Source organism: Rhagoletis pomonella, unplaced genomic scaffold (genome assembly GCF_013731165.1).
Source record: "Rhagoletis pomonella isolate Grant_MI unplaced genomic scaffold, Rhpom_1.0 Rhpom_scaffold_00002, whole genome shotgun sequence".
Taxonomy (NCBI): Eukaryota; Metazoa; Arthropoda; class Insecta; order Diptera; family Tephritidae; genus Rhagoletis; species Rhagoletis pomonella.
The window spans coordinates 59222001-59249474 of NW_023458556.1; the positions used below are offsets into that span (position 1 = coordinate 59222001).

A 27474-nucleotide genomic window follows, 5' to 3' on the forward strand; every position below is an offset into this window, starting at 1 on the left:
TACATAATTAGATGTTGAGTTCCTTGTAAAGATTACACATTTTTCTTTATTTTTATTTTTCTAGTTCTTTGGTTCCTTCAATGCCACTTCAGGCCCGACAGGCAGGCAGCCTATATAACTTCTTCATTGCAATTCGCTCGTTTGTTTCCACCCAATTCCGTACATGCCATGCTACGTTGCTACGCATGCCTATACAAAGGACAACCGCCATGAAGTATGCAATTAGCATGCAAACACTCCGCGTTACCCGTCCCACTGAAAAGCAGCGCAAGTGTACTTGCAAGTAATTGAAGTGGGAGTTGCTTTTGTCTACAATACATACAATTATTTTTATACTAGAAATGGTTAATTTTATTGCAACGCATAGTCATAATTTTGCGACGTTATCAGCTGCATATCTTGAATTGAGAAAGAATTTATACACATGCATATGCATACAACTCTGAAGTATCTGCAGATGCTTCATGCCTGCTACACGGTCACTTATGTGCCTTGGAGTCCTCGTCGCATTCTCAGCTACACGCATAGGTCTATGAGATGTACCTAATTGTATGAGTTCCCACTGCTGTTATGTTACCATCCTCTGATTCCAAGTCACTTAGTGAATTTAATGTTTAAATAAAGACTTTTGCACGAGCATACAAACATATGTACATACATTATAAGAATTATTGTCTAGGCATATCTTTTGCTTAAATATTGCGGCTCGAGTGGCCTTCGATTGCTGTGCTGCCCTTTCGTTGAACTTTTGTCCTCATGCGCATAGTTGGCTTGTAAAGCTGTGAGCCGCAGGGCAATTTAAGCGCGATTGCTTCATTTTGATTGTAAGCTCTTTTTGATTCTTTTGGAATTTTATTGCTCACGTTTTATACAATTTGTTGTAACAAAAAATTTATTTATAAAACAATTGACGTTTTTTCTGCAATACAATCACTCATAATTGAAATTTTACGTACGCAAAAAATTCAAGTTCACTTGAAAATGCCCAGCAATCTCATCTACCAGTTTTATACCAGTTTACAACAAGTTTGCTTTTTGGCTGAGTTATTTCGTTCCATGATTTTTTTTTCGAAGTTAAGAGGTGATAGAGTAACTATGTAGATAGTTCATAGCTTGTTCTTATATGATACAACAATCGCTTGTCGAGTTGCCACGAGCCCATCCACCGAGTTACACCATTTGTTCACATCAATGCAGACAGACAGATCCTTCTGCACTTGGTCCCTCTTTTTTATATGGGGAGCAGTTGTTTTCGTTTCTCATGCGCGGGCGCCAAGTCGAAATTTCTTTCTTAGTTATACACACGCCATTAAAAGGCTCCTGGATTGTGCTATCATTTCATCTTTCCTGGTACAAGTCGCTCACACGAGCAGGATCATGGATCTTGCGCAGAATAGTTTCATCCAAATGCCTTCAAATTAAATGAGAAGGCTATCTTTTTTCATCGGCGTCCATCGTTCTTTGACTGACAAACGGACTGGCGTGATGAGAGATTTGTGGAGCGTAATTTTTTTCGTCGAAAGAATACTTTGCTTTTTGCTCTCAGCTTGTTGGGCGGATGTGTTTTGTTTCGATTTCGTTAACCGCTGGCCCAGCCTGTTTAGCCTCCTTCTCTAACTCTCGAACCTGTTGTTGAGGCTGGCATCGGCAGCATCGTGTCTCTGTTATAACTATTTGGTGCTGTTGCGATTCAGTTGGGTAGCTCGTGTTACGTTTTCCAACGTCAAATTGGAGAAGGCGCACGACATTAAATCTCATTGTCTAAACCCTCGACAGGCGCGGAGAAGTTTTGCTCTATTTGGAGTAGAGGTAAAAGTCGGGCTCAACGTCACTCTATGTGCATAGCCGCTTGAGTTTCGCGGGGATAGTATATTTCGATATGGCAGCTTCTGTTAGTGCTATCAAAAGCGCATCCAAAATCGACAAAAAGGTGGTATGTTTTGATTTGCTTATCTAGTAACTTTTCCAGATTTGAAGAGCTGTGAAAATCTGTTCAATGGTGGATTCGCCAGGCCTACCGTTGATTCATGAAGGGCTTCAGTCCTATACGGCAATGTTAAGAAGGTTTCTCCTGCGGTAAGTGGAGCAAACAGCAGGATCTCCCTTCTTGAGAATAGGGTAAAGTACACTGAGTTTCCAGTCTTCGGACACATATTAACGATACAAAATTGCGCTGACCATTTAGTATATACATATCTAGGCTCTATTTGGCCTTCACGCCGAGTTTGAACCAGGTATGGACATTTTTTCAAATCGTACCTAATTTGTGGCAAAAATTTTATTTTGATGTTCCAAAACTTTTAATGGCCTACAAGTTTGTCTTTTGCAATTTTTCTGTAGATCTCGGTATTTACGAGATAGGGGCAAAGCATGGGAATTTCATGAAAATATTGGGTTTAGTGGAGTTAGAGTAACGCCGCAATAGACACTTTTGTAGAGCATTAAAATCTGAAGAAAAATCATTGACCCAGATTATACCATCTAATGCCCCTGAGCTATAGAATTTTGAAAAAAAACAATCAAATTTGACGAGTGTTTTGAACGGGAAATCTTTGCACGCCTTGGTCGAACACGTAATATTAATATTAAGGGCTCAAATTTTGAGGGAACTTGTTTTTAGACATTTTCCACAAAATTTCGAGGTGGGAGTAAAAAAAAAATCGTCGCCAAAACAAAGCACTCTAATGTATATGCACGTTGACTTGCAGAAGTATTTTGTATTGACTTTTTACAATATTGAAACTGTTCTTCACACTACATTTTTTTTCATACCCATTAATCAGATTTTATTTTTTTTTAATTCGATTAGGAAGTTTTGTAGCCCATTCAATTTTTGTGCCAGAATTAAATTGTTAAAAAAGTCATTTGATTTTGTGAGTTTAGGTGAGGTAAGATTAAATAAGTTAAGGTGAGGTGAGGTGACTTGAAATGAGCTGCGATGAGTGGAGGTGAATTGCATTCAGCAATGTAACTTAACACAACATAACATAAAAAATACCAGGGACCGTAACAGTTACAACTTTTATTAAAAAAATCACTCGTTAACAATTATTTTTTTACTTTTATTTAATTACTCTTTAAATAACCGTTATTTCTGACTTTTATTTTATAAATCGAAAATAACAATTATTTATGAGTTTTATTTAAATAATCTGCAAATAACAGTTATTTTTGATTTTTAAATTATATGTAAATTTAAAAGTAAAAGTCACTGACTGATTTTTATTGATGACTTTTATAAATAAAACTCTTCAGTAACTGTTATCTAAGCCATATAATATAAAAATCAAAAATAATTGTTATTTTGGATTTATAATATAAAAATCAAATATAATTGTTATTTTTTAAAAATTGCAAATAAAAATTTATTTTCAAATTTGAGTCTCGGTGCAAAACGAAATCGAATGGTATGTTTCACTTAGTTGTAGAACATTTCCTTCATAGTGAATTTTTCCATGACAGTTTTCATCAATAACTGTTATGTTCGGTCCCCGGTCCCTGAAAAATACAGCATAACACAACATAAGATAACATGGCACAACATAACATAAGATAAAATAACGAACCATAGCGTAACACCGAAACATAACGTAACACAACATATCATAACATAGCACAAAATAAATAACAAAACATAGCATAACATACAAAACAACATGCCATACCATAACGTAACATAATATAACGTGAAATAACTTAACATAACGATAAAATACCAGTTCAGTTCTATATTTTCTTTGCATCTCCATTTATCTCTATGGCTTTCTCTATGACTTACTCTATCTCCATCTATGTGTCTCCATTTTTTTATTTTTATATTTATCTTTTCTTTTTATCTATGTATATATCTTTTCCTGATCTTTATCTTCATCTGCACACTCATCGCCGCTTTTGTCATTATTTATTTAAGTCTTTGTCTTTATATCTAGATTTCTTTGCTTTTATTTTAGTCTTTGCCTTTATCCTTTTCTTCACCTATATATTTAACTTTACCCTACTCCTTGTATTAATCTTAATTAAAATCTTAGCTTAAACCGCAGCTAAGCACGTTTCATTAATTCACTATCAATATTAAAGTATACATTTAGGAGGCATTTCCGGCCCAACCATGTACACGTTTGGTATTTGTATTGATGTTACTTTGAATTGATTTGAGGAACTCCCTGCACATCAGCATCAAAATACCTTTCGAATGACATATAATGCTTTATACCTTGGAAGTAAAGTTTAGCCGTAAAAGGGGTGTAAAGAAAAGTGTCCAAATTTTGAAATTTTTTACATGGTTTTTGTAGCATAATGAAATGAAAACGAATGCAAAATACTTCTGCGAGTCACTGTAGGCGCCAATAATCCATTAAAACTGATCGAATTTTAATTGGTGTTGTCTTTGTTCTAATTTACACAAAAAATTGCCATGTTGTCAGGCCTTGCATGGGCATTTATAAAAGTAAATCAATTTGTAAGGCTTCCACAAATTAAATTAATAGATTAGTGGTAGTGATTTACTGTTTCACGCCAATGTATGTACCTACCAGCAATAAGCCTGGCCAATGAGTTGAATGGCAGATTGGTAAATAAGTAGGTTGGTCGGCTGGATGAGTGATTATGCCAATAAAGCAAAAATAAAACGCACAAAACAAGTTTTTTTTTCGAGAAACGTTTCGAATGCCTTCGATGGGCAACGAGTAAGAGAGGGACTCGTTGTAATATGAGAAAACTTTCCAGGTTAAATACCGACACACAAATTGTGCAGAAATGCAAAAATACAAAAAGTCACACAATAGTGTGTTAAGTACAATAAAAACAAACTGTCGCAAAGCTAACCGAAGGGCTATTTATTGAGCGGACGTTTACCAAATAAAAAGAGAGAGAAGTAATAAAACGACCACCAGCAATAGCACATGGTGTTAATTCATTTTGTATTTTTATTTTCCCGCAAACTAATAGCAAATGCAATAAAAAGGTTATAAAACAGAAGCTTAGTAAAAAGGAAATTATAAAAAAAAAACTACAAAAAAACACAGCTTAAAGCAAACATTTGTGGTTTTTGTTGTATCTACTTACTGTACACTAAAGGAATTGACCTAATGCATTATTACCGCAGTCAGCATAAAAGGTTAAAAGGCCAACAAAACGGTGCAACTACAGCTGAAACAACTACTGCCTCAACAACTGCTGCTATTGCTGCCAACAACAATGCGACTAATCTAAATTTCTCACTGCTGACAGTTGGCTTCTTGTTGACGATTGAAGTGTTTACCTATTGCCTACTCTTCTTCAATCACCTGCGCAAATTGCAAACCACAACTACAACAGCAACAAATTGATAATGGCAAACGATTTTAGGGCGGTTTTTGTTGCAAAATAAAACAAAGTGTGCAACGGTGTGATGCGAGGCATGCGAAGCGGCGGGTTGAAGGTGATTGAGAGCAGTCGCCATTGAGAACATACATAAGTACTTGTGCTGATATCTACACTAAAAAAAAACAAACCCATAGTGGTGTGCATTTACATACATATGTATGTTTGTATGTATGTACGTGTGATAAAAAATTGTGTCGCAGCAGTTGAAAGGAAGGTGAAAGGCTAAACTTATTTGCACATTTCTCAATAAGGCTTCGTGCGAAATGAATGTGCCTTAGTTTTTTGAAGCGCGAAAAAAATTAAGAAATATGTAAGTCTTCAAATAAATCTTTGCTTAGTCTACACTGAAAATGCGTTTGCAGCCTTTTAACTGTTGAGGTATGTTTTTGTTAAATTTGAAAATCAAAGACATTTCGCATGATGCATGACGTTCGTATTTTGCAGTTACTATTAATAGTTGCAGACTAATGGGCAAATGTTGCATGAATGAAAGTGGACTTTTTTGATAGAATGCATTTTTGTATTATCGTAGCATCGTATCGTATCTTGCATGGTTCGATCGACTACATTATGTTGCGTATACGACATACATAGATCTATCTAGGACGGCCTTCTTCTAGCTAGATCTAATGCTGACTACACACGCTTCGACCATTGCCTCGTGTGTAGCATTGTTGCTTAAAAAGCATCAAGTTAACACTTGTGTAAGTCACTGCATATACATAGGTATGTATGTATGTACATACATAAATACATATACGTACTATCTTAAATGTATGGATAAGTGTACGTATGCAAGCATAGTGCGTCTATTGTTAAAGAGTATTTTAATAGCCCTATAAAATCAAAACTAAACGATAAAACTATAGTAATTCTTATGATTGTAGCTAATGGATTTGTTCAAATTTGCATTAAATAATTTTCTTCTGAACTAAATTCTTCTTGGATAAACATATGAAATTATAACATTAAAGCGATTTAAAAAGCTTATACAAAGAATGTGTACATGTATGTATATATTAGAGTGGTTCTTAAAAACACTATTTTTGGAAATTCATAAACGCTACATCAGAATATTGTTATTTGTGATAAAAAAGACACTTTTTTTTTTGAAAAAAAAAATTTTTTTTAGAGGTCGCGCTGGCCGGTTTTTTATAAAAACGCCGATGTTCTAAATTTTTTTATTTTCTTGACATCTTAAAATGTTGCTAAAAATTTGATACTGCACGATTTACGCATTGTCATGGGTTGGAACTTGTTACCAGGGGGTTCCTGAGGTTGCTAATTAGGGATCTAAAGTCAGTTTTTCAAAATTCGAAATGGCGGATCCAAAATGGCGATCCATTTTTTTTTAATTATTGGAAATTTTCGAAACCTGGCACTCGAAAGTTTTTGGGGTCGCCGATTACGTATCTGAAGTCAACTTTTTTAAATTCAAAATGGTTGATCCAATATGGCGATCAAATTAAAAAAAAAATACTCAAATTAAAACGTTGGTACTGAACGATTTAGGCATTGTCATGGGTTTGAACTAAGGCATCTAGTACCGGGATTCGGGATCCCGGGATTATATTTCTTTTCTTAAAAACACAGATTTATTTTTATTTCTAGTATTCGCACTAAAGAAAGACTGCAAAACTAGTTTGTTAGCATATTTTAATTAATGGTAATAATATCCCGAAATATCCCGGGATCCCGGGATTACCTGTTTAAGATCCCGAAATCCCGGGAATCACAAAATGGTTCGGGATTGGATGCCTTAGTTGGAACTTGTTTCCAGGGGGTTTCTGGGATTGCTGATTACGAAACTGACGTCACATTTTCGAAACTTGAAATGCAATTTTTTTCGTTGAAGGTGTTTGGCGTATTTTCCATACAAAGCATGTTCGACAATTTTCTTTTATATGGAGGACACTGCCAGCAAAAAAAAAAATGCCAACGAAATTTTTTAAACAGGTGGCAACCCTTCTACATGTAAAAGTAAATGATTTTGCAAACCATTTCGATTGATACCCATATTTTAATATCTAATTCATTTAAATTATGAAATACTTTTAATGCAATTTTAACAGGTGGCCACCCTTTAAAAAAAAAATAAATCCACAGTCCAAGCCTTGCAATTTGACACCACACTTTTGAAAATAGGCCTAACTATATGTATGTACATACCTATGTAAATGAAACATGGTTAACAGCAAATTTTTATATTAAAGAAAGCATTGAAATGCAATTAAACTTGTATGAGGTCCTTTCCACATCCATTTATTATACTTCCTAGACAAAATTTGGAAATTTCTAAACCTTATTTTAACTAAATTGAACACAACTCAATGTAGACGCGTACATACCTAAGTATAACAAAGAGAAGCCTATATGAAATTCACAAAATTTAGGTATGTAGGACCCCCATTTTACAAATCGTGAATGTAACATCTCCTCACAGCCTTTTGCAAATTTAAAATGTGGATACTGAGCCACATATTTAGTAGCCTCTATATTTCTCGTTCTTCTCTTGCCGTTCAGCCATTCCTACTTATGTATCATTAACTCAAAGTATTTTAAATTTTGTATAAGCTTTTTCTGGCTAAATATTTTCCACATATGTACTTTTTGATGGGTTCCATTGCAATGCGACCTGAGATACTTGTACATATATGAATTCTAATCTACAACTTCGCGCTAAATCTGAGCACTACATCAAAATATAAGAGAGTAAAACAAATTAATAATTTTGTTACTTCTATCTACTAAAATTTTACGCCACCTCCTAAATGCAGAAATAAATACGGAGGTTTGTCATTGCCTGACGGGAACGTCCGCTGTTAGAAACAACACTTTCTAATTTAAGATGTTGCTAGGACTAGGTATCCAAGTCAAGTCCTTGTAGAGCGCACAGTTACAGCGGCAGACAGACTCTTAGACAAAAGGCTTTTAGACTTCAAGTATCGCTAAGTTTAGAAAGGTGTCTATTTCGCGAACTTTTTGTCGACAACTCGCACATCTTCAATGGATATTTACTTATGGTTGGTGCTTCAATGGCATTGATTTGTAGATGGCCAAAGGGTATCAAATAAAAGCAACATTTTACTGGTCAAACTTAAACTTAAAACACAGCACTTGAGTTATCAGCTTTTTATCTAATACTAAAATAAAGTTTTATTTGTATAGTATATGTACTTGAGTTGAGTATTTACTTTTAAGCACATTTAAGCATACATACAAGTATATGCATGATTAAGTTGGCGCCTCAGCAACGCTTTAAATGCTCCGCTATTTCAACCTTTTGCACATCATTTACTTTTGTCTAAAAGCTAATAAAAATAATAATGAGTGTTAAAAAAAAAGCCAAACCAAAAATTTAACGAACGTCAATTTCAAAGGTTAATGAGCGCAGCTCTCCAAGCAACGCTGCCAAAGTGGACATTTTAATCTGCGCATTAATGAGTATTAGCAGCTTAGTTGGAAGTGAAGAAAATGAATCGTTTACGCACGCAAAAATTTAAACTAAATACAGAAGCCAGCAATACCAACATCAACAACAACAACAACAACGATGTAAATACCAACCGCAACAACAATGTAAACGCAAGCCTATCAACTACCGCTGGCCTACTGAACAAGTTGACGAAGCGTTACTCCACGCTCAGCCATCGCATTACGCGTCGCCATAATGTTGGCCGCAAAGGCAGTTCACCACAGAAAGTCGCTTCAGGCAGTTACGACATGACCGGCGCGCATTCGGATGATCATCGTTTAGAGATTGGTGCGCCAGTTTTGATATCGACCACAACACTGGATGCCGATCGGTTTGATGTGAGTGAGGAGCGCTTGCGACAGATTGGTGGTGGTATAGCGGCCACAAGCACTATGGTGCGCACAATCAATATACACTCGTCCTCACCGCAGATGCCGTCATCAGGCAGTGAAACGGAGGTGTATGCGGACGCGCTCAGCACGCCACCTGTAGCCGATGAGCCAGTCGAGCCAGCTGGTGAAGAGGAGGAGGAGCAGTATGTGCTCGCATTGAGCACACCGAAGCGGCCATCAGATGAGGCAGTTCCTGCCAACTTGAAGGGGCACCCCTTTGTGAAAGTGCCAATATTTCCAGTACCAGAGTGTAATGCACAAGATGTGGCGTCCGCCAGTTCAACCAAAGCATCTGCACACTCTGAAGCTGAGCGTGCCGTCGACGCGGTGGTTTTGTCGCCAACCAAACCACGTATACCGACGCCACCACCCAAATTGCGTCGACGTCAACACTCGAAGTCAGCACAAAATTTGCATCGCGCCGAAATGAAGATATTTCTGCAGAAGACACCATCGATGACTTTGGATTTGAAGATGACAACAGCGGATCTAGAGAACTGCCGCGACTTACCGCGTTTGCCGGAACTTTTTGGCGTCAGAAAGTGTAGCCTCGCGCCCTCTGATTACGAGGACAATGATGCCGACAAGGAGAACTCATCGCCTTCGGTTGAGCTGTCACCGCCACAGTGCAAAAGTGATCCGAACACACCATTATGTGCTGAGCAAAAGGTTTGCGGCTACCTGGCACAGCAGCAACATTTCAAAAGCGTTGACTCTCTGGACATGCGACATACGAACGGCAAGCGACGAAGCGTTGTCTTTTCCAGCAATACTTCGATCAACCAACGTGGTTCAAAAAATAGCCTCACCAGTCAAGTTAGTCACGCCAGCACTATAGAGGAATTCAATCTGAAGTCTGTAAGCTGCCAAAGTTTAAATGCGCAAACTTTGTTTGTCTCCATCGATGAACTCAACGAGATCACGCGTCAGATCAACGAATCGGAGGAATTCAATCAGGACATCGACTTAGAATACTGTCTACACCGCGACAATCTGAAACCGAGCGAACGCCGAATTACGCTTTTGAAGAATAAAAACTCGCGTTTGATCAGTTTCAACAACAATAAAGAGAAGCTGCGGAAGGGTTGGCATGGTGTGAAGCACTGGATTGGCGAAGAGAGTACGAAGCTGAAGGAGGTGGTGCAGAAACAAGCGAACCTACAACGCGTGGCTACCTCGAAGCTAAGCCTCAACACGTCGGAATGCCGGCAGTCGCCATCTGTGCATGGCAGCGTGCTTTTACGTAGCGGCGGGGGCGGTAGTCGAGTGGGCATGCCAGTGCTGCGCGATAGTGATACCAGTGCTGCCAGTAGCAACCTGCAACAGTCGCCGGACGCCACGGCAGGAGCATTAACCAATGCAAATACGTCTTTTGGTGTGAGTACTGATGATTTGGTGGATGGGAGTGGTGCGGGTGGCGGTGGTGATGGTGATGGTACAGCGGAGCGAGAAGGAGACCAGGAGTCGTCTTTTACCCAACGGCCAGCTGATGAATCATCAACAGCTGAAAAATGTGCCAAACTCTTGGAGGTAAGTAAGGAGATCTTAGGGAGTGGTGAAGAAGGTATTTTACAAAGGCACTTAAATAATGAGCGGCATGTAGGTAATATAGTATTTACTCATGAACTAGGTTAAGACACTTCTAAATATGCTTAAGTCCCTTAGGTTCATAAAAATGTGTCCGCTTTGTGGTTTCCAAGTGGTTAGGCATTACTTTCCATTAATATAAATGTTAAAAATTATTTTCTTTGCTCTTTCAGGGTCAAAATGGCTTCGAAGAACTGCGACGTTACGTGAAACAAGGTGGCGACTTCGGAAAGGAACTTATAATAATATTACAAGAAAGGTAAGAGATTCAATTAAATTTTTAATTAAAACAATGTAATTAGGTTATTTCTACAGAGTTGAGTCTGAAACATTATACTCGAAATCTCTCTCCAAAATGGCCAACAAATTGAACAAAGCCTGTCGAGAACTGCCCGGCAGCATAGCCGATGCTTGGCGTGGTGTGGCTACCGAAATGGAGAATCGCAGCGACATCCATCGCCAATTGTCGGCATCACTCACAGACGAGATAGTCAAACCACTCAAAAATATAATCGATGCACATCACAAAACTCGAAAGTCGGTGAGTATCCCTGAGTTAGGTAATGCGCGCTAATAATCGACTAACATCTTAAAATTTATCCCCCCCTCAAAAAAAAAAGGTTGAGAGCAACGTCGATAAGGCGGCTCGTACGCTGGCCGAGTGGCGTGTCAGCGAGGCTAAAGCCAAAAAGTCTTCACACACAGCAGCTCGTGAGAATGAGAAGCTGCAAGATGCGTTGTTGGATGTACGAATACAGAAATCCCCATCGATTGCATTGTTACACCAGGGACCTAACAAACTTGCTGCCGAAAAAGAGATCAGATCGGCCGAAAAGGATTGTGCCAAATTGGACAGCAAACGTAAGAAAGCCGAGGAGGCTGTAAAGCGTGCCGACGTCGAATACTATACGCTCTGCATACGCGCTGAGCGCGCTCGTGTCGATTGGGAAATGGCCGTGCTGCGTGGCTCTTCACTGCTACAGAATATCGAAAATCAGCGCTTGGTCAATATGAAAAATTTCATTGCAAACTATTCGCAGCTAACATCGAATATGAATCCGATATTGGATGGTTTGATGCAACGCTTGCAGCCACAAGTGGAAGCTTGTAATGTATTGAAGGATATGCAAGTGGTTAAGAATATACGCCGCAATTCAGAGGGTCCCAGCGAACAGTTATTGCCTGATTTCTATTGCGAACACACCACATTGGCGATGAATCGGGAGAGACGTAAGCATGCGCTTATCAAGCTTCTGCAGTTGGTCAAGGCAGATTTGGAACGCGAACGACGATCAAGAAATGGACTAAAAGGACTATCGCAGTCGCTGAACAATCAGGAGAATCAGAATATCACCGACAAGTTGTATCATGTAAGTGTAAATTACTATTTTGCTCTATACACATATTTTTATTAGAGGGTCTTCTTATCGAAAACAGTGTTTGTAAACGGTATTTACAGTTCGTTTATATGTTGACTTCTACGTATATTTATATATGAATATTTTATGTCCATCTACGGCCTCTGTGATTGCAATTCTTTTTTTCATTTTAAATTTGTACTGGCAACGGCTTTTTAGAAAATAGTATGCAACACTAGCCTAATAATTATAACAAGTAATTGCTAGAAGTAACAAATTGAAGATCGAGAAGGGGGTTCTAATTTATTTGAGCAAGATTTTTTATGGGTGTAATTCTCTCAAAAATGTATTATTCTTTGCTGCTGAAAAAATTATAGTTGTTGATAGACCAACAGAAATAAGATTGAAAGATCCTTCACAGCAACACTTTTCGAAAGCCAACTTATACCGCTTGACGAAAGTTGGAGCGAAATTGTTGTGAATACCCAATTTTTATATAGGAACGGGTATTCCAGACCGGGTTTTTGTTTTTCTATAAAAAAACTCTAATTTTTTGCTTTTCGGTAACATAAATGGAAATGGTTAATTTAATAAATTTTGGAAGTGTGGCAAATCTCTTATAAAATGCTTTCATACTAAATTGGTGTAATTACGAAAGATACAATTAATTAGTTGACTAATTAAACTTTTAAAACAGTAAGTGATTCTCTTCAAAAATATTTTGGAGAAAAACTTTCTTTATCTTCTTTCCTTAGACCTCGCTTGCTGGACACCCATATCAAAATATTTCATTAAATTTGTTAATTACACTGATTTTGAATTAATAAATAGATGACAACTTTCTTCAAAAATACTTTAAAAATAAGACTGGCTTGAAACTTCTTTCTGCTTACACCCATATTTAATTTAATTTATATTTAATTTGACTTCTTAAATAAATTTATCTTAAATTTCTAAACATATGTCAACCCTCTTCAAAAATGTTTTCGAAATGAAGCTTTCTTAGACCTCTCGTTTATTTGATTTCCATATAAAATAATTAATTTAAATTACTTATTAAAGTAATTTTGAACTCCCAAATAGGTGGCAACCCTCTTAAAAACCATTTTCAAAATAAGGTTTTCTTAAGCCATTTTCATTTGAAACCCAGATAAAAATACTTCATTGAACTTTTTAATAAATATTCAACAATTTTTATTGAGCTTGAGGCCGTTTTTAATGGAAAACTACTGTGGTAGATTATGTAATTGAACTTGTTAAATAAATTGACCTTGAATTTCCAAACATCTGGTAACCCTCATCATTTAACTTGTTCACTAACTTGACCTAGAACTCCCAACCTCTTTTCGAAATAGAGCTTACATAATTCTCTTTTGTTTGATGCTCAGAAGAAAATATTTAATTTAACTTGTTAGTTAAATTGATTTCAACGTTTTGAACAGGTGGCAACCCCCTTCAAACTTATTTCGGAATAAATCGGGTTTTCTTTCGACACCCACAATGTTGTAATATTTTATTAAATCTATTATTTAATAAACTTTTGAAAAAGGTGGAAACTCTGTAATCCCATTTACCGCCTAAACTAGCAATTGGGGGCACACTGAAATATCATCCCACAAACCTTCTAAGGGAGCAATACTGGAACACTCCCATAATAACCTCCCAAACGAGCAATAACGGAGTACTCCCCATAAAAGTCATCCCGCATTCCTCCCAAACCAGCAATAATGCAGTGCTCCCGTAAAAGCCATCTCGAAACCTCCTCAGGGAGTAGACAAAGAGCATTTTCGTGTGTCCTATCCCTACACTGATTCAATAAGTGTATATTTTTCATTAGGTCAAAGCCGGTTCGGGATTCATTAATTTACGCGTCAGTATCTTTAAATAAATATATAATAAAACAAAATCGGACATAGCGTTTTGCAGAAACTTTTAAAAATTGGCAACCCATCACAAAATATTTATATCTTATAATAATTTTTCGCCATCTATATCCATATTTTCAACTTCAGCCTGTAACGATTTTTTAATCCAATAGGGAAATATTCACCGGGTGGCAATGAATCTACAAGGATTTCATTTGGCTGATAGCTTTGTAACGGTTATTTTTTGTTGATGATACAGGCCAATTTTCTTTTTTCAAAATAGCGAGCAGCACTGATGGTGCACGATTTTTTATTGTCCAATTAGCGTTTTCGCTTTCCTTTATTTATGTTTATCTTTCGCAGTTGAATTACTATTCACAATTAAATTCTTCCTCAGGCGTCTTAAATCTCTTTTTGACAAAAATTTATCGCAATCTATAAAACAATTGTAGTTAGTAATTAATCTATACATATAATAAAATTGTAACTGGCCGATGTCAGTACATTATACATAGATATTAAAGAAAACTTAATATAGGGGGTCTTTATTAGAGCAACAAAAGCTAAATTAACAATTTTTAGAATTTTTGTCTGTCTGTCTGTATGTTTGTACGCGCATCGCTCAAAAACTAATGCATCGAATTGAATGCAGTTGTCACCGGTGCATTGCTAGAGATCTAACTTAAAATAGGAAAGAAAAAAAATAGAGTTTCCGCCGGATTGAAAATTGCAGGCTAAGTAAATTGATAGATATTGTAATATGGCTGCCAAAAGAAATTAGCTGGAGAAGGCTTACAGCCGAAAACATTTCTGTTGAAGGTTGCCAGCTGTTTGAAAGTTTTAATTCAATTTAATTGATAAGATAAATTGAACATTACAATATGGATAACAAACTGAATAGGTTTAAGAAAGTTTACTACGGATAATATTTTAGAGGAGGGTTGCCACCTGTTTGAAAAATATGTGTTAAATTAAATTGATAAAATAAATCAATGATTACAATACGGGTATCAAATAGCACAAAAACACTTTCACGGCGCAGTGAGGCACGCCGGGCATTTGCTAGTATATAATAAATTTAAACAAAAGTATTACGTATCGATAGCTGTTAATTAAAATCTGCTGTTTCTTGCTGCGATTTCTGGCCATTGGAGAAAGCAACAAAAACTGTTAAATAAAAACTAGATGTTCAAGAACCGGAGGATTTAAAAAATTGTCCATCCATACTTTTTTAATTATATTCATCATAATTTTTAAGTGCAATCTCTTGAAGAAGAATAACACACACATATACGCTTATTGCATTTCCGTTCTTACAGATACGATCGATGCTGACTTATTTGGAAGGCGCACGCTTCAAATTACACTCGGCGCTTTTAGAATTAGATCACAAACCCAGGTCGTCGCATCCACTAGCGCAGCATATACAGGTGAGTGCGGCACACTTTTGAACCATTTGACAAAAACAAAAAAAAAAACTATTAACTGACTTTCGGGTTTTCACTCTCTAGGTCACACGCGATCGCACTGGCCTCCAACAAAGCGTACTAAAAGTACCACTTTGGCTGAAGAATAACGATCGCATGAGTCAGGATGATGGCAGCGCATCTGTGCACGAGAACGAATACGAATGTGTAACACAATCGAACAATTCTTCGAACGCCAGCTGTACAGACCTCAGCAAGGACCTGCTCATACGCAAATTCAATCGCAGCAAGAGTAATATCGAAACGCTCAGCAACAAGACACAACTCTGCATCGCTACCATTGATAAAACAAAGACCATACCAGCGACTATCGACGATCCTTACAGCGATCGCGGACAAGCCGATGGTGGTTCAAATCAACAAGATTCAGATTTCGATGAATTCAGCTCACAGGACGATGATGATGAGCAAACGACGACAACCAGCTCCTCGGGACGTAAGGAGCATAAGGCGATTATAGAGAAGAGTACGATGTTGGCTAATGGCACCGCAACAGTTATGTCGACGGGAGCGGCGACCAAGACACCAACAACGACGCCCACAATCTACCAGAATGCAGCAGAGGCACACAATGGACAAACACATAATGGCAATGGCAATGGCAATGGTACGCCGATTATACTAAGTAGATGCAAGGCGCTATACAGCTACACACCAAAATTGTATGACGAACTGGAATTGACGCCAGGCGACATTATTGAAGTGCATGCCAAGCAAGAGGATGGCTGGTGGCTTGGCGCCTTAGGCAATCATGTGGGCATCTTTCCAGCGACCTATGTCGAAGAATTCGCATGAAGGATATAGAATTAGTTTTAATTAGGTGTAAAGTAATTAGAGGCGAAAATCTAGTGGTCAATGGTGTGAAAGAGAGGTAGTTATATGTATGTATAACTGTGCATGAAGCGAGTCGACTGTCCAGTTGGCCGAAAGTAGCAGCGTGCAATGGTCGAAAGCCGTGTTTAATCTATTTCTATAGTTGTAACTTGTCTTCCCTACGACTGCCAAAATGGGTTGCGTTCAACATGACCACCCTTAAGTACAGAACAATAAAACGTGGCCTGCCTGACTGCCTACTTGTCACTCTCAAATTAAGCCTATGCACATTCTATTATGAGGCCTTGAACATTTTTTGATAATCAATTTTCGGAAGCAAAATAATATATGAAAATAGTATGTATTTAGGTTAGCCATGTCTACCCTGTGAACAAAAGAATCTGATTCGTCATCAATATATAGAACGCATGAAATATTTTTGATTCGTTTTCGTTGAAATGTTTATTTTAAATGGTAGTTGTAAGGAATTAGAAGTTGTTCTATTGCATTACTTATGTATTTCTATATACTTATACATATGTATGTATTTATGAAGCGCATAATTACGTAACTAAGTCCAACTTCAATAAGATACATACGTATGTATTTATGTGGATTCATGCATCCGCTTTGGAAAAACAAAAAAAAAAAAACAAATAGAAGCAACATACAAGAGTTTGAGGGCGAAAAAATGCTTGAAATCAATTGGTATTTAACTCATGTTTTAATGTAGTAAAGATTACGTAATTTAATGTCTACTTATATATTTACATACAATTATTAATAAAATGTATTCTTTGAAACATATGAAAAGTGAGGAAGCTGAGATTGTATACATGTTTACATTAACGAAAATTATCCATAGTCGTACTTTAAAACAAAATAACCTATTAAGAATAATCTGCGCAAAAATATAGAGCTATTTAATCATAACTATACGATACTCACATATTGACAAGTTTTCACTATTTATTTTAATACTTTTTAATTTGAATATTTAGTGTTTGGTTATTGGCCTTTGAATTATAAACTATGTTAACTTTCATTTTTTAATCTGGAGACCTAGCAAATGCATAAACTCCAGTTTAAGTTTTAGTAATTTTTATTTTTTAATGTCGATATTTCGACCTCAATCTGAGGTCATCCTCAGCAACTCTCCCCTTTTGAGGTGAGAATATCGACATTAAAAAACTTAAACAGGAGTCTAGGCATTTGCTGGGCCTCGGGCTTAAAAAATAAAAGTTATCGGAGTTTGAATTTTTTCTATAAAATTTTAGTTTGTTCTTCAACAAACAAGTTTCAGTGTTTGTGCAATATTTAGAAAAAGTCAACAAACTTTCGTAGAAATTGTGAGCTTTTTAATTAGATTAATTAAAAATATTTTGAGTATGTAGTAGTGCAATAAAGTGCAAGTTTGAAGTAGCTGGAACTTTCTGTTGATTTTTGGGAATTTTATTTGTTTGACGATGTCGGTAGTTTTCTTCCATATGAAGTGTATTCGACGATTCCATATAAAAATATGGAGAAAATGAGCAACACATTCAACCAAAAAAAAAAACAAAAAAATTGGCAAAAATTAAGACCAAGCGCAAGCTACTTTTAATTTGCGGGCTACAAAACTACATAACCAAAATTTTTCTAAGAAATCGAATTAAGAAGCTCAAAATTTTTACGAAAGTTTGTTAATTTTTTTTTTTAATATTGTACGAAGATTAAAACTTGGATTTGTACGGTATTCGTTAAATAAAAAAAATTTTATAACAAATATAAAAATAAATAGTCAAATATACAGCCTCATTGCGAGAGTCGTGCCGAATGCAAGTCGTTTTTCGAGAGTCGAATCGTATCGAAAATTTAGCGTCATTGCCTAAAATTTCCACTCGACTAGTGTATTAAAACGGAAGAACTTGGCAGCACTGCATAGTTTTCGACAATTTTTGTCGTTTACTTATTTCAGCACGACAGTAGACAATGCTAATGTTGTCGAGTTGTACAATTCAGCCTAATTTACGACTTACGCAATGAGGCTGATTGTCAATATGTGAGTGTCGTATATTTAGGATAAGCAAGTGTCGTAAAGTTAGGATAAGCACTATATTTCATAAATTGTAATCTTTGCGCTGAAATTACCGATATGTTTGCAAGGAACATGTTGTGAAAACATTTGTTGCGAGACCATGTCAGAACTGCTGCATCACTAGTAGCGAACATGCTGCTAGCAACATTATTGCGGAAAATGACGTTGCAGGGTTGCTCGTACGAGCCGCATTTCCGTCCGTCCGACGCCCTGTATCTGGCCATCAGCCTGGATGTATGCACTTCCGCTGCATTCCGGAAGTCGCAAAAAAAAAATGCCTGGATAACCTTCTGTGCACTTATGTGCGCCTGATAGCAAGGTGGATATACAGTACACATTTTGCACCGTTTGCAAGCTGCCCCGGATGCAGGAAATAAAATAGTTTGCTTCTCGCGCTCAACCTAGATTTATGCAATGCTTTCAGATTTCCGGCAGCGGCCAAATAAACAGGGTGACATTGTTGCAGTTCTAGGAAGCGCTTACACCTTGTACACCAAGCCAAGATATATGCAAAGTTGTTGCATTTCCGGTTGGCAAAAAAGTTTGCCGGGCTGCCTGCTGTACGATTATGGGCGCCTGGTAGAAAGGGAAAATGAGTTTCGAGACCCGCAGCAGCAGAAAACAACAACAACAACAACAACAACAACCAGAACACAAAGCGGAGTAGCCTGGCATTGCGTTAATTTACGAAAATATCAATTATTGACGTATGAAAATTAAATTTTATTTGAAATATGTAAATGCAGTATATCGAATCTACATTTTTAGTGCAACGGAATGTTTACACTTCGATACCTTTTGCTTTTTTCATGTTTTTCTTCAAGTGCATATAACATTTTTAATAAATAGATATTTATGGATTATGATAAAATAGCTTTTGCAATATGTGATTGCATTAAAATTACAACAACAATATATTAAATAAACTATTGCCATTCACTTTGCAACCTAACAAATTTCCTATGTCTGTCCGCTTTCCTTTCCTCAAATAGCAGCTAAACCTCATTGGAGCCCTCCAAGCTGCGCAGTTTCTGATACATATTAATGTAGTGAGCCTGCAGTTGTTTTTGGTAATTCAACACTTTCTCACGCTCCTCACACCACTGCCGCTTCTCCAGCTCGAAATTAACGCGCACATCATCCAGCTGCTTCCGCAACTTGCCGATCTCCTGCGCATAGCTCGCCGACTCTTCGATCAATGTATCCAGCGTTGACTCCTCCAGTTTGTTCGGATTGGAATGCGAGTACTTCAGTGGCTTGTGATTCATAGCGATGTCGGGTAGGTTTTGTGTGCCGTAGACAAAGTTCTGAATATCCGTAGACATCTTGGCTAAACGCTTCTCAGCGCACAGCTTACTTTGGTCCCGTTCATTCTCACTCTCATCGGTATCGTCGAGTGGTGGCGCTATTTTGAGACTATTTATAATCAGTTCCAGATTTGTGTCATCGATGACCTTTTCCTTTGGCGCGGCTGCACTCGCATCGGCTTTGCACGCATGGCGGCGTGTGCGATTACAAATGTCGGTTAAGTTATCCAGTTGTTGCTTGAGGCGTATAAAGCGTCCGGATGGTTCCTCCCCGTATTCCTGAAATATCGCCAAGTCAGAAAGCTCTTTGCGCAGCTTGGCCAACTCGTTGGTGAGCGCGAGTATTACTTGATCCTTGAGTATGATGATTTTGTTCAATTGCTTCAGTTCTGTTTCGGATTGTTTGTCGGTGCGTGCCTGCTGCTGCTCGACTTGCTTTTGTTGTTTAGTCATTTTATGGTTCTCCTGCAAGCTTTCGTAAATTTGTGTTTCGGCATTGGTGTTTTCGTGGCGCAGATGCACAATGGCGTGCTCTTTCATTGTGATCTCCACCTGGAGATGAAAGGAAAATACAATGAGATATTTAGTAGAAAATATTTTCGTAGAATGACTCACATTAGCCTCTTTCAGCTGTGACTTGAGCAAAGCGAGTTCCCCATTACGTTCGCAAACTTTCCACTCGCTCTCCTCTAGCTGTGCTTTTATACCGGCAATGGTATTCTCCGATTCGCGCAGCTGTTCTTCAATATAGGCGACGCTGTCTTTTAGATTACGCTCTGAGTTCTTTAGGCTGCTATTGGTACTCCTGCAAAATGTATGTTAAATAAAAGGTAAAAAAATCCACTTAGATGCTTCTATATATTTTTATATTCGAGGGTCATTTTAAATATTTTACTACAATTAGTCCATATATGCCTACGTAGTATTTACTTGAAGTGCCCAGTTCATGCAGAATTGATGTGGTCGTTGTCATAGCGGTGCTAAATCACAACCACACCAACGACTATTCGTAATATAGCCTCTTTGCCTTTCGACTCGAAGGAATGAGATAGAGATACCGAGCTGCATTTATGAGATCGATGATGCTTCTAAAAAAATTATCATCTGATCGTACTTAGATCGTAAAATTGTGTCCAGAGACTGCTTGACTGTTGTAATAACAAAAATAGTTCAAAGCCAAAAATACACTCGCAGAAAAGCAATTGCCTGCCGCTTTCTAATTGAAATTTTGCTTGGACTAGGGATCAAATCGATGTATACGGCGTGGAAGTACGCACGTCTAACCACTCAGCCACAGAAGTCGCCGTTGTAGGACTAAGGCCCAGTTTCTTAATGTCTGGTTAACACTAACTACAGTTTAAACATCATTATCGACTTCCTGTTATACATACATATGTTATGGAGTCGATCACGTCCATAACGATGTTTAACCTGCGAGTCTTCTGGAAAATTTGTGAATTAGACATTGAGGAACCGTTTTGTATAAATTTTCCAGAAAATTTTTAGACGTGTCATTATAAAGTCTTTCGCGCGTCTTTCATTGAGTTTCTTGAGGTTGTTATGCGGATTCTGTAGGGTTTGTTTCACAGTGGCAAGTATCGTAACGTATGCAGATGGCATTGACATCGTCGCCCTGAACACGGAGACGGTCAGCGAAGCATTCTCCGGCTTCGAGAGGGAATTTGGTCGGGCGGTGAATGAAAAGAGGGCAAAACCCCTACTGGAAACACACAAAGAGTCTTCGCATATTAGGCCAAACGTCACTTGGACAGTCAAATTATCACCACAAATAATGTTAGCCTTGAGCTGCTTCGGGCTCGGTAGGTAATTGAAAAGCAGAGCTCTATTTTATATGATGCAGAAACATGGAAGATGTCGGCCAAAGATGAGAAGGTAGGATTTTTGGGCGTCCGATATCGATGAATTTTCTATGGCACACTACACGAGATTTGCTTTAAAATGAACATAGTCAAACGCATAAAAATGCCACGATAGCACTTGCTAGTATAGATGATGTCAATGGCTGCACAACGGAGGCAAGGAAAGAAGTCAGGGCAAAAAGATCTGCCCACATTTGGTGTGAACAACTGGAGTAGCTTGGGAAAGGGGAAAGGAAAACGGCGAAGTGGTTTGACATCGGCACAGACCGACAAGCAATAAGCATATGATATGGCTTAGTAAATAGATGGCATTTTGGATGAGCACTAGGCCCACTAGGAGAGTTGTACCTTCATGGCACAATTGCTTTCGTTATTTAAGTAAAATGTAGTGTAAGGACTAAATATACCACTGAAAGCTGCCACACCTCCAAAGCATTTACACTACCAACAGCATAACAACGCGCCATTAATTCCAACCACTGCGATACCATAGCAACGCAGAAACACCACCTTATATAAATACGCCAAGGGACACAACGATACTAGTAAATACAAGTACATACTCGATACTTTTCATCCGATACCAAATAATATTGGTATCGATACTTTTGAAACGAGTACTGAGTAGGTATCGGAAGAAAGTACTTGTATCGAAACCCGATTCAGTGACAATTTTATTCCCGGACTTTCATTATTTAATTTAATTATTTTTGTGAATTGTTAAACTTTTTTGTCAAGTTTAGTTGGCAATGAAAAGTAAGTTCTAAAAAGAAAGACCTATTATCATCGCGATTACCATATCGCTAGCTTAAAGTGGAAAATTGCTAAGTCTACTTTTTGTGGAAACTTATATTTGGATATAGGAAGCAAGGTAAATTAAAAACGCAACGTTTCAAAAGGATTAACTGCAAAATATAAATTATTTATCAGTGACCGAAAACAAAAAGTATGATCGAAACTAAATGTCGTTCTGGTAGTTTTGTACCCAAGGACACTTAAAAATCTAAACTGAAATGAGAACAAAATTGCAGAATTTGAAGAGATGGGGAAGAAGAAAAAACAATTGAGCACTTCTTCGGTAGCTACCCAGCTTTAGTTTAGGGCAGAACGGGCTGTCTAGGTAGGCACTTTTTCAGCTTTCTCTTATTATACTATCCGGTGTAGGAATAAAACGCTTCATAAGAGCTTCGAAATTGTTCTATGCAGAATAGTCACACTCACCTGAGTATCTCGTTGTCATTTTTCAAATCGGCCAACTGTTCCCTCAGCTTATTCGTTTGTTCTGTCTGTCTCAGCTTGTGTTGTTTGAATTGGAATTGTTGCATTGCCAACATTTGTTCCATTTTCTTCATCTTAAGCAGAAATTCGCGCTGCTGAGCCTCATAGAATGCCTTCAAACGCTTTGTCTCTTGTTCCCAGAAATTCTCTTTATCCTAAAAAAAAGTGTTGGAAAAAAATAAAAGCAAAAAATTAGCTATTACTCAGACTGTTCTTCGGTTGCGTAAAATGCATTAAACCTTTTGTACTCTGAATATTACTTTCTCATTGTGTTCCATTGTTTGACGCAAATAGGACAGTTCTGAATCGCGATCCTTAAGCGCTGCCTCCAAGTCTGATATGCCCGAGTCGGATGGTGAAGGTGTCATGTCGCACTGCTCGCTCAGCAGGTACTTGCCACCGGCACAACCATTGTTGCTGCTGTGCGAGTTGCTGCCACTGCCAGCTGTGCTGCCCACGCCAATGCAACCAAAGCCGTTTGCGCCACAAAATCCATTGCTGTTTATGGCATTTGCATTGTTGTTGATATTGTTGTTGTTGCTAGCAGTCGATTTACTGTGAATGCCAATAAAATGAATTAAATGAATATAAAAGTTTCTATTTGCGATTTCCATTTTTAATTTATAGGTTTTTTCCTCAATATTTATTTACTACGTATTTCCTTGGCTTACATTGTGCTACTTTGGCTATTCGCATCCGAGTCTGGTGTATGCCGAATCGATTCCATGCTATCGTTGATTTTCAACGATCTGGAACCACGTCGACGCGCCATAAGACTGTTGCAATAATTATTGCTTGAATAAGCGCCAACAGCAATGCCTCCAGTTGCAGCGCCAACGCCACCACCATTACCTACGCTGCCACAAACACCACCAACGCCAGCGCCACCATGCCGCAAATCTGACGTGCCTGGACAAAAAGAAAAAAAAAAACCAAAAACGAAGAAGAAGCAATTAGAAATCGCTGCCAAATGAAAACATATAAGCACAGAAGCATGTATGTAGAAATATGTACATACATATATGTAGTTGCTATCATTAATTAAATAAACAGTATTGCAATATTCATTTCGAAACGAGCAGTTCAACTCCATAAATGTGCCTTATGAAACCGAAACTATCAGCTACTAATTAAAAACACACACCTGCACACACCCCGTCAATATTCAATTCACTACATGCACTGTAACTTGTGTAATTACGCGCACATATTTACATACTCTGTAACTACATATACAAAGTTCTGTAGTCGATAATACCAGGATTTCGGAACAAAATTTCGTATTTAGATAAATGGCAATCCTATGAGTAGGGATGGCAGCGATTAATCATTTGTTTAAATTAATCGATTATTTTTATCCCATTTACGATTTAATTGCAATGTAGTTGTGTGTTTCATTAATCGATTAATTGTATAATAATCGTAAAAATATTTTCAGGAAATATGAATTCTGTAGTTGTCTGAAATCCATCCATCGAATATTCTTTTTACAAGCTTGTATTTAACATGCTCTGTATGTATGTATTGATCTTGCAATTAAATTTTGACAAACTTCACGATGATCTAAAGACTTGAAACTTCACAGTTGACTCAGAACCCGACAATACAATACAAAATATAAGTTAATACGACGGTGGCGCAGAAGTCGGGATAGTTTTGAAAACCCGTGTCTATATACCGATTTGGTTTATATTGAGAACGTATATTAACTACGTAAAAAGGAATAACTCCACTAAAAAATTTTGCCGATAGATGGCTCATGATTCGATATATTTTGTACACCAATATTTATGGTCCAATTTAGTTCATATTTAGAAAGCCTCCTTTAAAAATATTTGTTTTCACAATTAATTTATTTGCTAGCTGCATCAACTTTACTCTACCCGAAATTCTTGCGAAATGAAATAATGTGCGCAGATGATCTTATGAAAACGGGTAGCGGGTCGTCACAAGAAGCAGTAGAAAATGAGTTCGATCTTTGGGCCCCTCATAAATCTCTTGTACACAAACGTCGCCGAAAAGATGAGGAGTTGGGTCACCCACAAGATGAAATGAGTTTTTATTTAAATTGAGAAGTCCTAGAACTACAGCGGAATATCATCGACGCTTGGGAAGAAATGAAAACTGTTTATCAAAAACTTTACGGACTTTAGAAAAAATACTGTCATTTAGTTTGTACCTCGGTGATGGTATCAGTTCATGTTCTTGCTCAAGACAGTTCGTCACTAGTTTGAGGAAGTAAATTTACTGAATATAGGTAATAATTTCCTTAAATAATTTTAAATTTTGTCAGTGGTGTTAGCACGGTTGCCGTTTTGGGCGAAATGTACAATTTTTGGTAAATTTTTTTTAGTTTTTTTTTTTTTTAATGTGGAAAAATGAGAAAATTATTACTAGTTAAAGTTAATTTCTTTCCTGGAAAATGTCGGCTGCGGCGTCGCGTGAAGACTACTACTTCTGGTTCTGAGATCGCAAGTTCGAGTCTGGTTGGGGTTGGTTAGAGTAAGGTAAGTCAATTATTCCATTTTAAATATTAACTTTAAATTACGAATTGTAAAATCTGGTTCTGAGTTCGCAGTTTCGAGTCGGCTTGGAGGGGGTTAAAGTAAAGTAAGTCAATTATATCAATCAAATATATAGACTGCTGAGTGGAAGATCGACCTATCTCGACAGCCAGTTCGAAAACGTCCTATCTCAAACAAATTTTCAAGAACGCCCTATTTCAGAACTTCAAAATGTATTGACAATGTGCTGATATAGGGCGTTTTTGATTCGGTAGCTGAGATAGGGCGTTCTTAATTCTGAAATTAGGTGTTTTTCAACCAAATTCTGAAATAGGACGTTTTTTAAACGTTTTTTGAGATAGGGCGTTTACAAACTGGCTGTCGAGATAGGTCAATCTTCCACTCAGCTGTCGATATATAAATTACAAATTGTGAAATTAATTTTAGGCCTGTTCCAATCGGTAACTTTTTTCTCCGTGGTGAGATGGGGTGGAAGAATTTGCTATAGTGTACAAATAAATTGAATTTTGCTAAAAATTGTTAAAATTTACATTTATTGCAAGTAACGTAGGCTATTTTGTGCTGTTTCAGCTTTCATTTTCTTTAATACCGCCAGGTAAAATTCTGACGTTCGCATTCACCACGAGAAATCTCAAAATTTTACATTTTACATTTGAACATTTCACAATAAAATAACGAAAATATTAAGGTATACCTAACTATAGTTAGACAGTCGATTATGTGACTGGCAAAGTTAAATACATTCGTATTGAGTTTTATTACACTACCAATCAATTGCCCATTAAAAACACCTCGTTTTTTTATGTGACATGATTAGATATAGTCAGATCTATATTTCTGTAAAACAAGTGTTTAACAATTCCAGGGGAGAGGTGGAGTTTTAGACGGATGCTGAACCCGCCACGTCCCAAATCCTCACGAAATGTGCATCTTCCATAGGAGAACTCAGAAGGCTGTGGTAAAGTCTGTAATTAGTTTTTATTTTTAATCACGAAGAACGTATGTATGTCAATAGTAGATGTTGTCAATAACTGTTTCTCCTAGTAAGTGTCGCTCCTACTAAAAAAAATATTGTCTTTGGTAGCAACTGGTTGACTACGAGATTCCGGGCTGTGCGTCGAGTCTAATTTCGGAACCACTATAGAGGTCGAAGGCCGGCGTGAGGTCATGAGTGGGTTTGACTCAGACTTCTTTGCAGTCCTGAAGATGCCTTTGGAATAAAGGCGAAATATCATCTAATTACTTTATTATACTGTGTTTATTATACTTTGTTATATACAAGGTGTCCTAAAACACACGTCCAACCCCTTTAAAATTAAATGTTTGTTAAATCGGGATTGCTCTATTTTTGGTGATATTACCGACTTCTGGTTTCGACCGGAAGTGGGTAAAATTGGCCGGAAGTCTCTTTTTTATATTAGACATACAGGTTTTTATTGCAGATTCGAATTCTGAATATAAAAATATATAAATTTTGTTTGACAATTTTTTTCCAGGAAGTGCCTTTTCAACCTCTAAATAACCTTAAAACTTCAACTCGTCCTGTAGCTTTTTTCTGTAACTCTTCTCCACCGATTATTTCTCCACTGGTAGAGAATATACGCCATTCTCTACTACTCATTAGCAGTAAAGAACGTATATGAATTCGCCTTGGTAGAGAATTGTTACAGAAACTAGCTACTGGAGTGGAAAAAATATGAATTACCACCATATTACTGACTTCTGGTTTCGACCGGAAGTGGGTTAAACAGATAGGAAGTCTATTGGTTTAACCGGAATCCGTTGTAAAAACATGTACATACATACATATTTCCCATTAAAAAAAAAAGTACTTCTGGACAGTTTAGCCCACTTCCGTTGGAAACGGGAAGTCGGTAATACGACCAAAGGGTAGAGCATCCCTACATGGTAATTCATATTTTTTCATTTTTCATTATTCTACTCTTTCAGAATGATTTGAGATCGACCAATGCTTCGTTTTAGTTGACTTAAGGCACCTCCCATTTACCGCAATGCTCCGTATTGATCGCATATAGTAAATTTTTGTATCGCATCTGTTTCGAGGC

General features: G+C 37.3%; 2 protein-coding genes across 10 annotated transcripts in view; one reads left to right on the forward strand and one right to left on the reverse strand.

Moving 5' to 3' along the window:
* The window catches only part of LOC118733882 (protein vav), a 386101-nt gene extending 368945 nt beyond the window's left edge, over positions 1-17156 (forward strand). For 4 of the 7 annotated variants that reach the window (XM_036463507.1, XM_036463508.1, XM_036463514.1 and 1 more), the window contains 5 exons: positions 10992-11077; positions 11134-11359; positions 11439-12188; positions 15361-15471; positions 15553-17156. In XM_036463507.1, coding sequence (XP_036319400.1) covers positions 10992-11077; positions 11134-11359; positions 11439-12188; positions 15361-15471; positions 15553-16323 — 1944 coding nt within the window. In that variant the 3' untranslated portion in view covers positions 16324-17156. Of the gene's footprint in view, positions 1-8673; positions 10762-10991; positions 11078-11133; positions 11360-11438; positions 12189-15360; positions 15472-15552 lie in introns of those variants that run through there. The other 3 variants (XM_036463509.1, XM_036463511.1, XM_036463510.1) reach the window with 2 other exon arrangements.
* Positions 17157-19120: 1964 nt separating this feature from the next.
* The window catches only part of LOC118733892 (myb-like protein P), a 322500-nt gene continuing 314146 nt past the window's right edge, over positions 19121-27474 (reverse strand). For 2 of the 3 annotated variants that reach the window (XM_036463521.1, XM_036463522.1), the window contains exons 5-9: positions 23555-23792; positions 23123-23438; positions 22827-23038; positions 20341-20530; positions 19121-20277 (exon numbers count right to left, since the gene is read on the reverse strand). In XM_036463521.1, the coding sequence (XP_036319414.1) occupies positions 19414-20277; positions 20341-20530; positions 22827-23038; positions 23123-23438; positions 23555-23792 (1820 nt within the window). In that variant the 3' untranslated portion in view covers positions 19121-19413. The remainder of the gene's footprint in view (positions 20278-20340; positions 20531-22826; positions 23039-23122; positions 23439-23554; positions 23793-27474) is intronic. The other variant, XM_036463523.1, reaches the window with a different exon arrangement.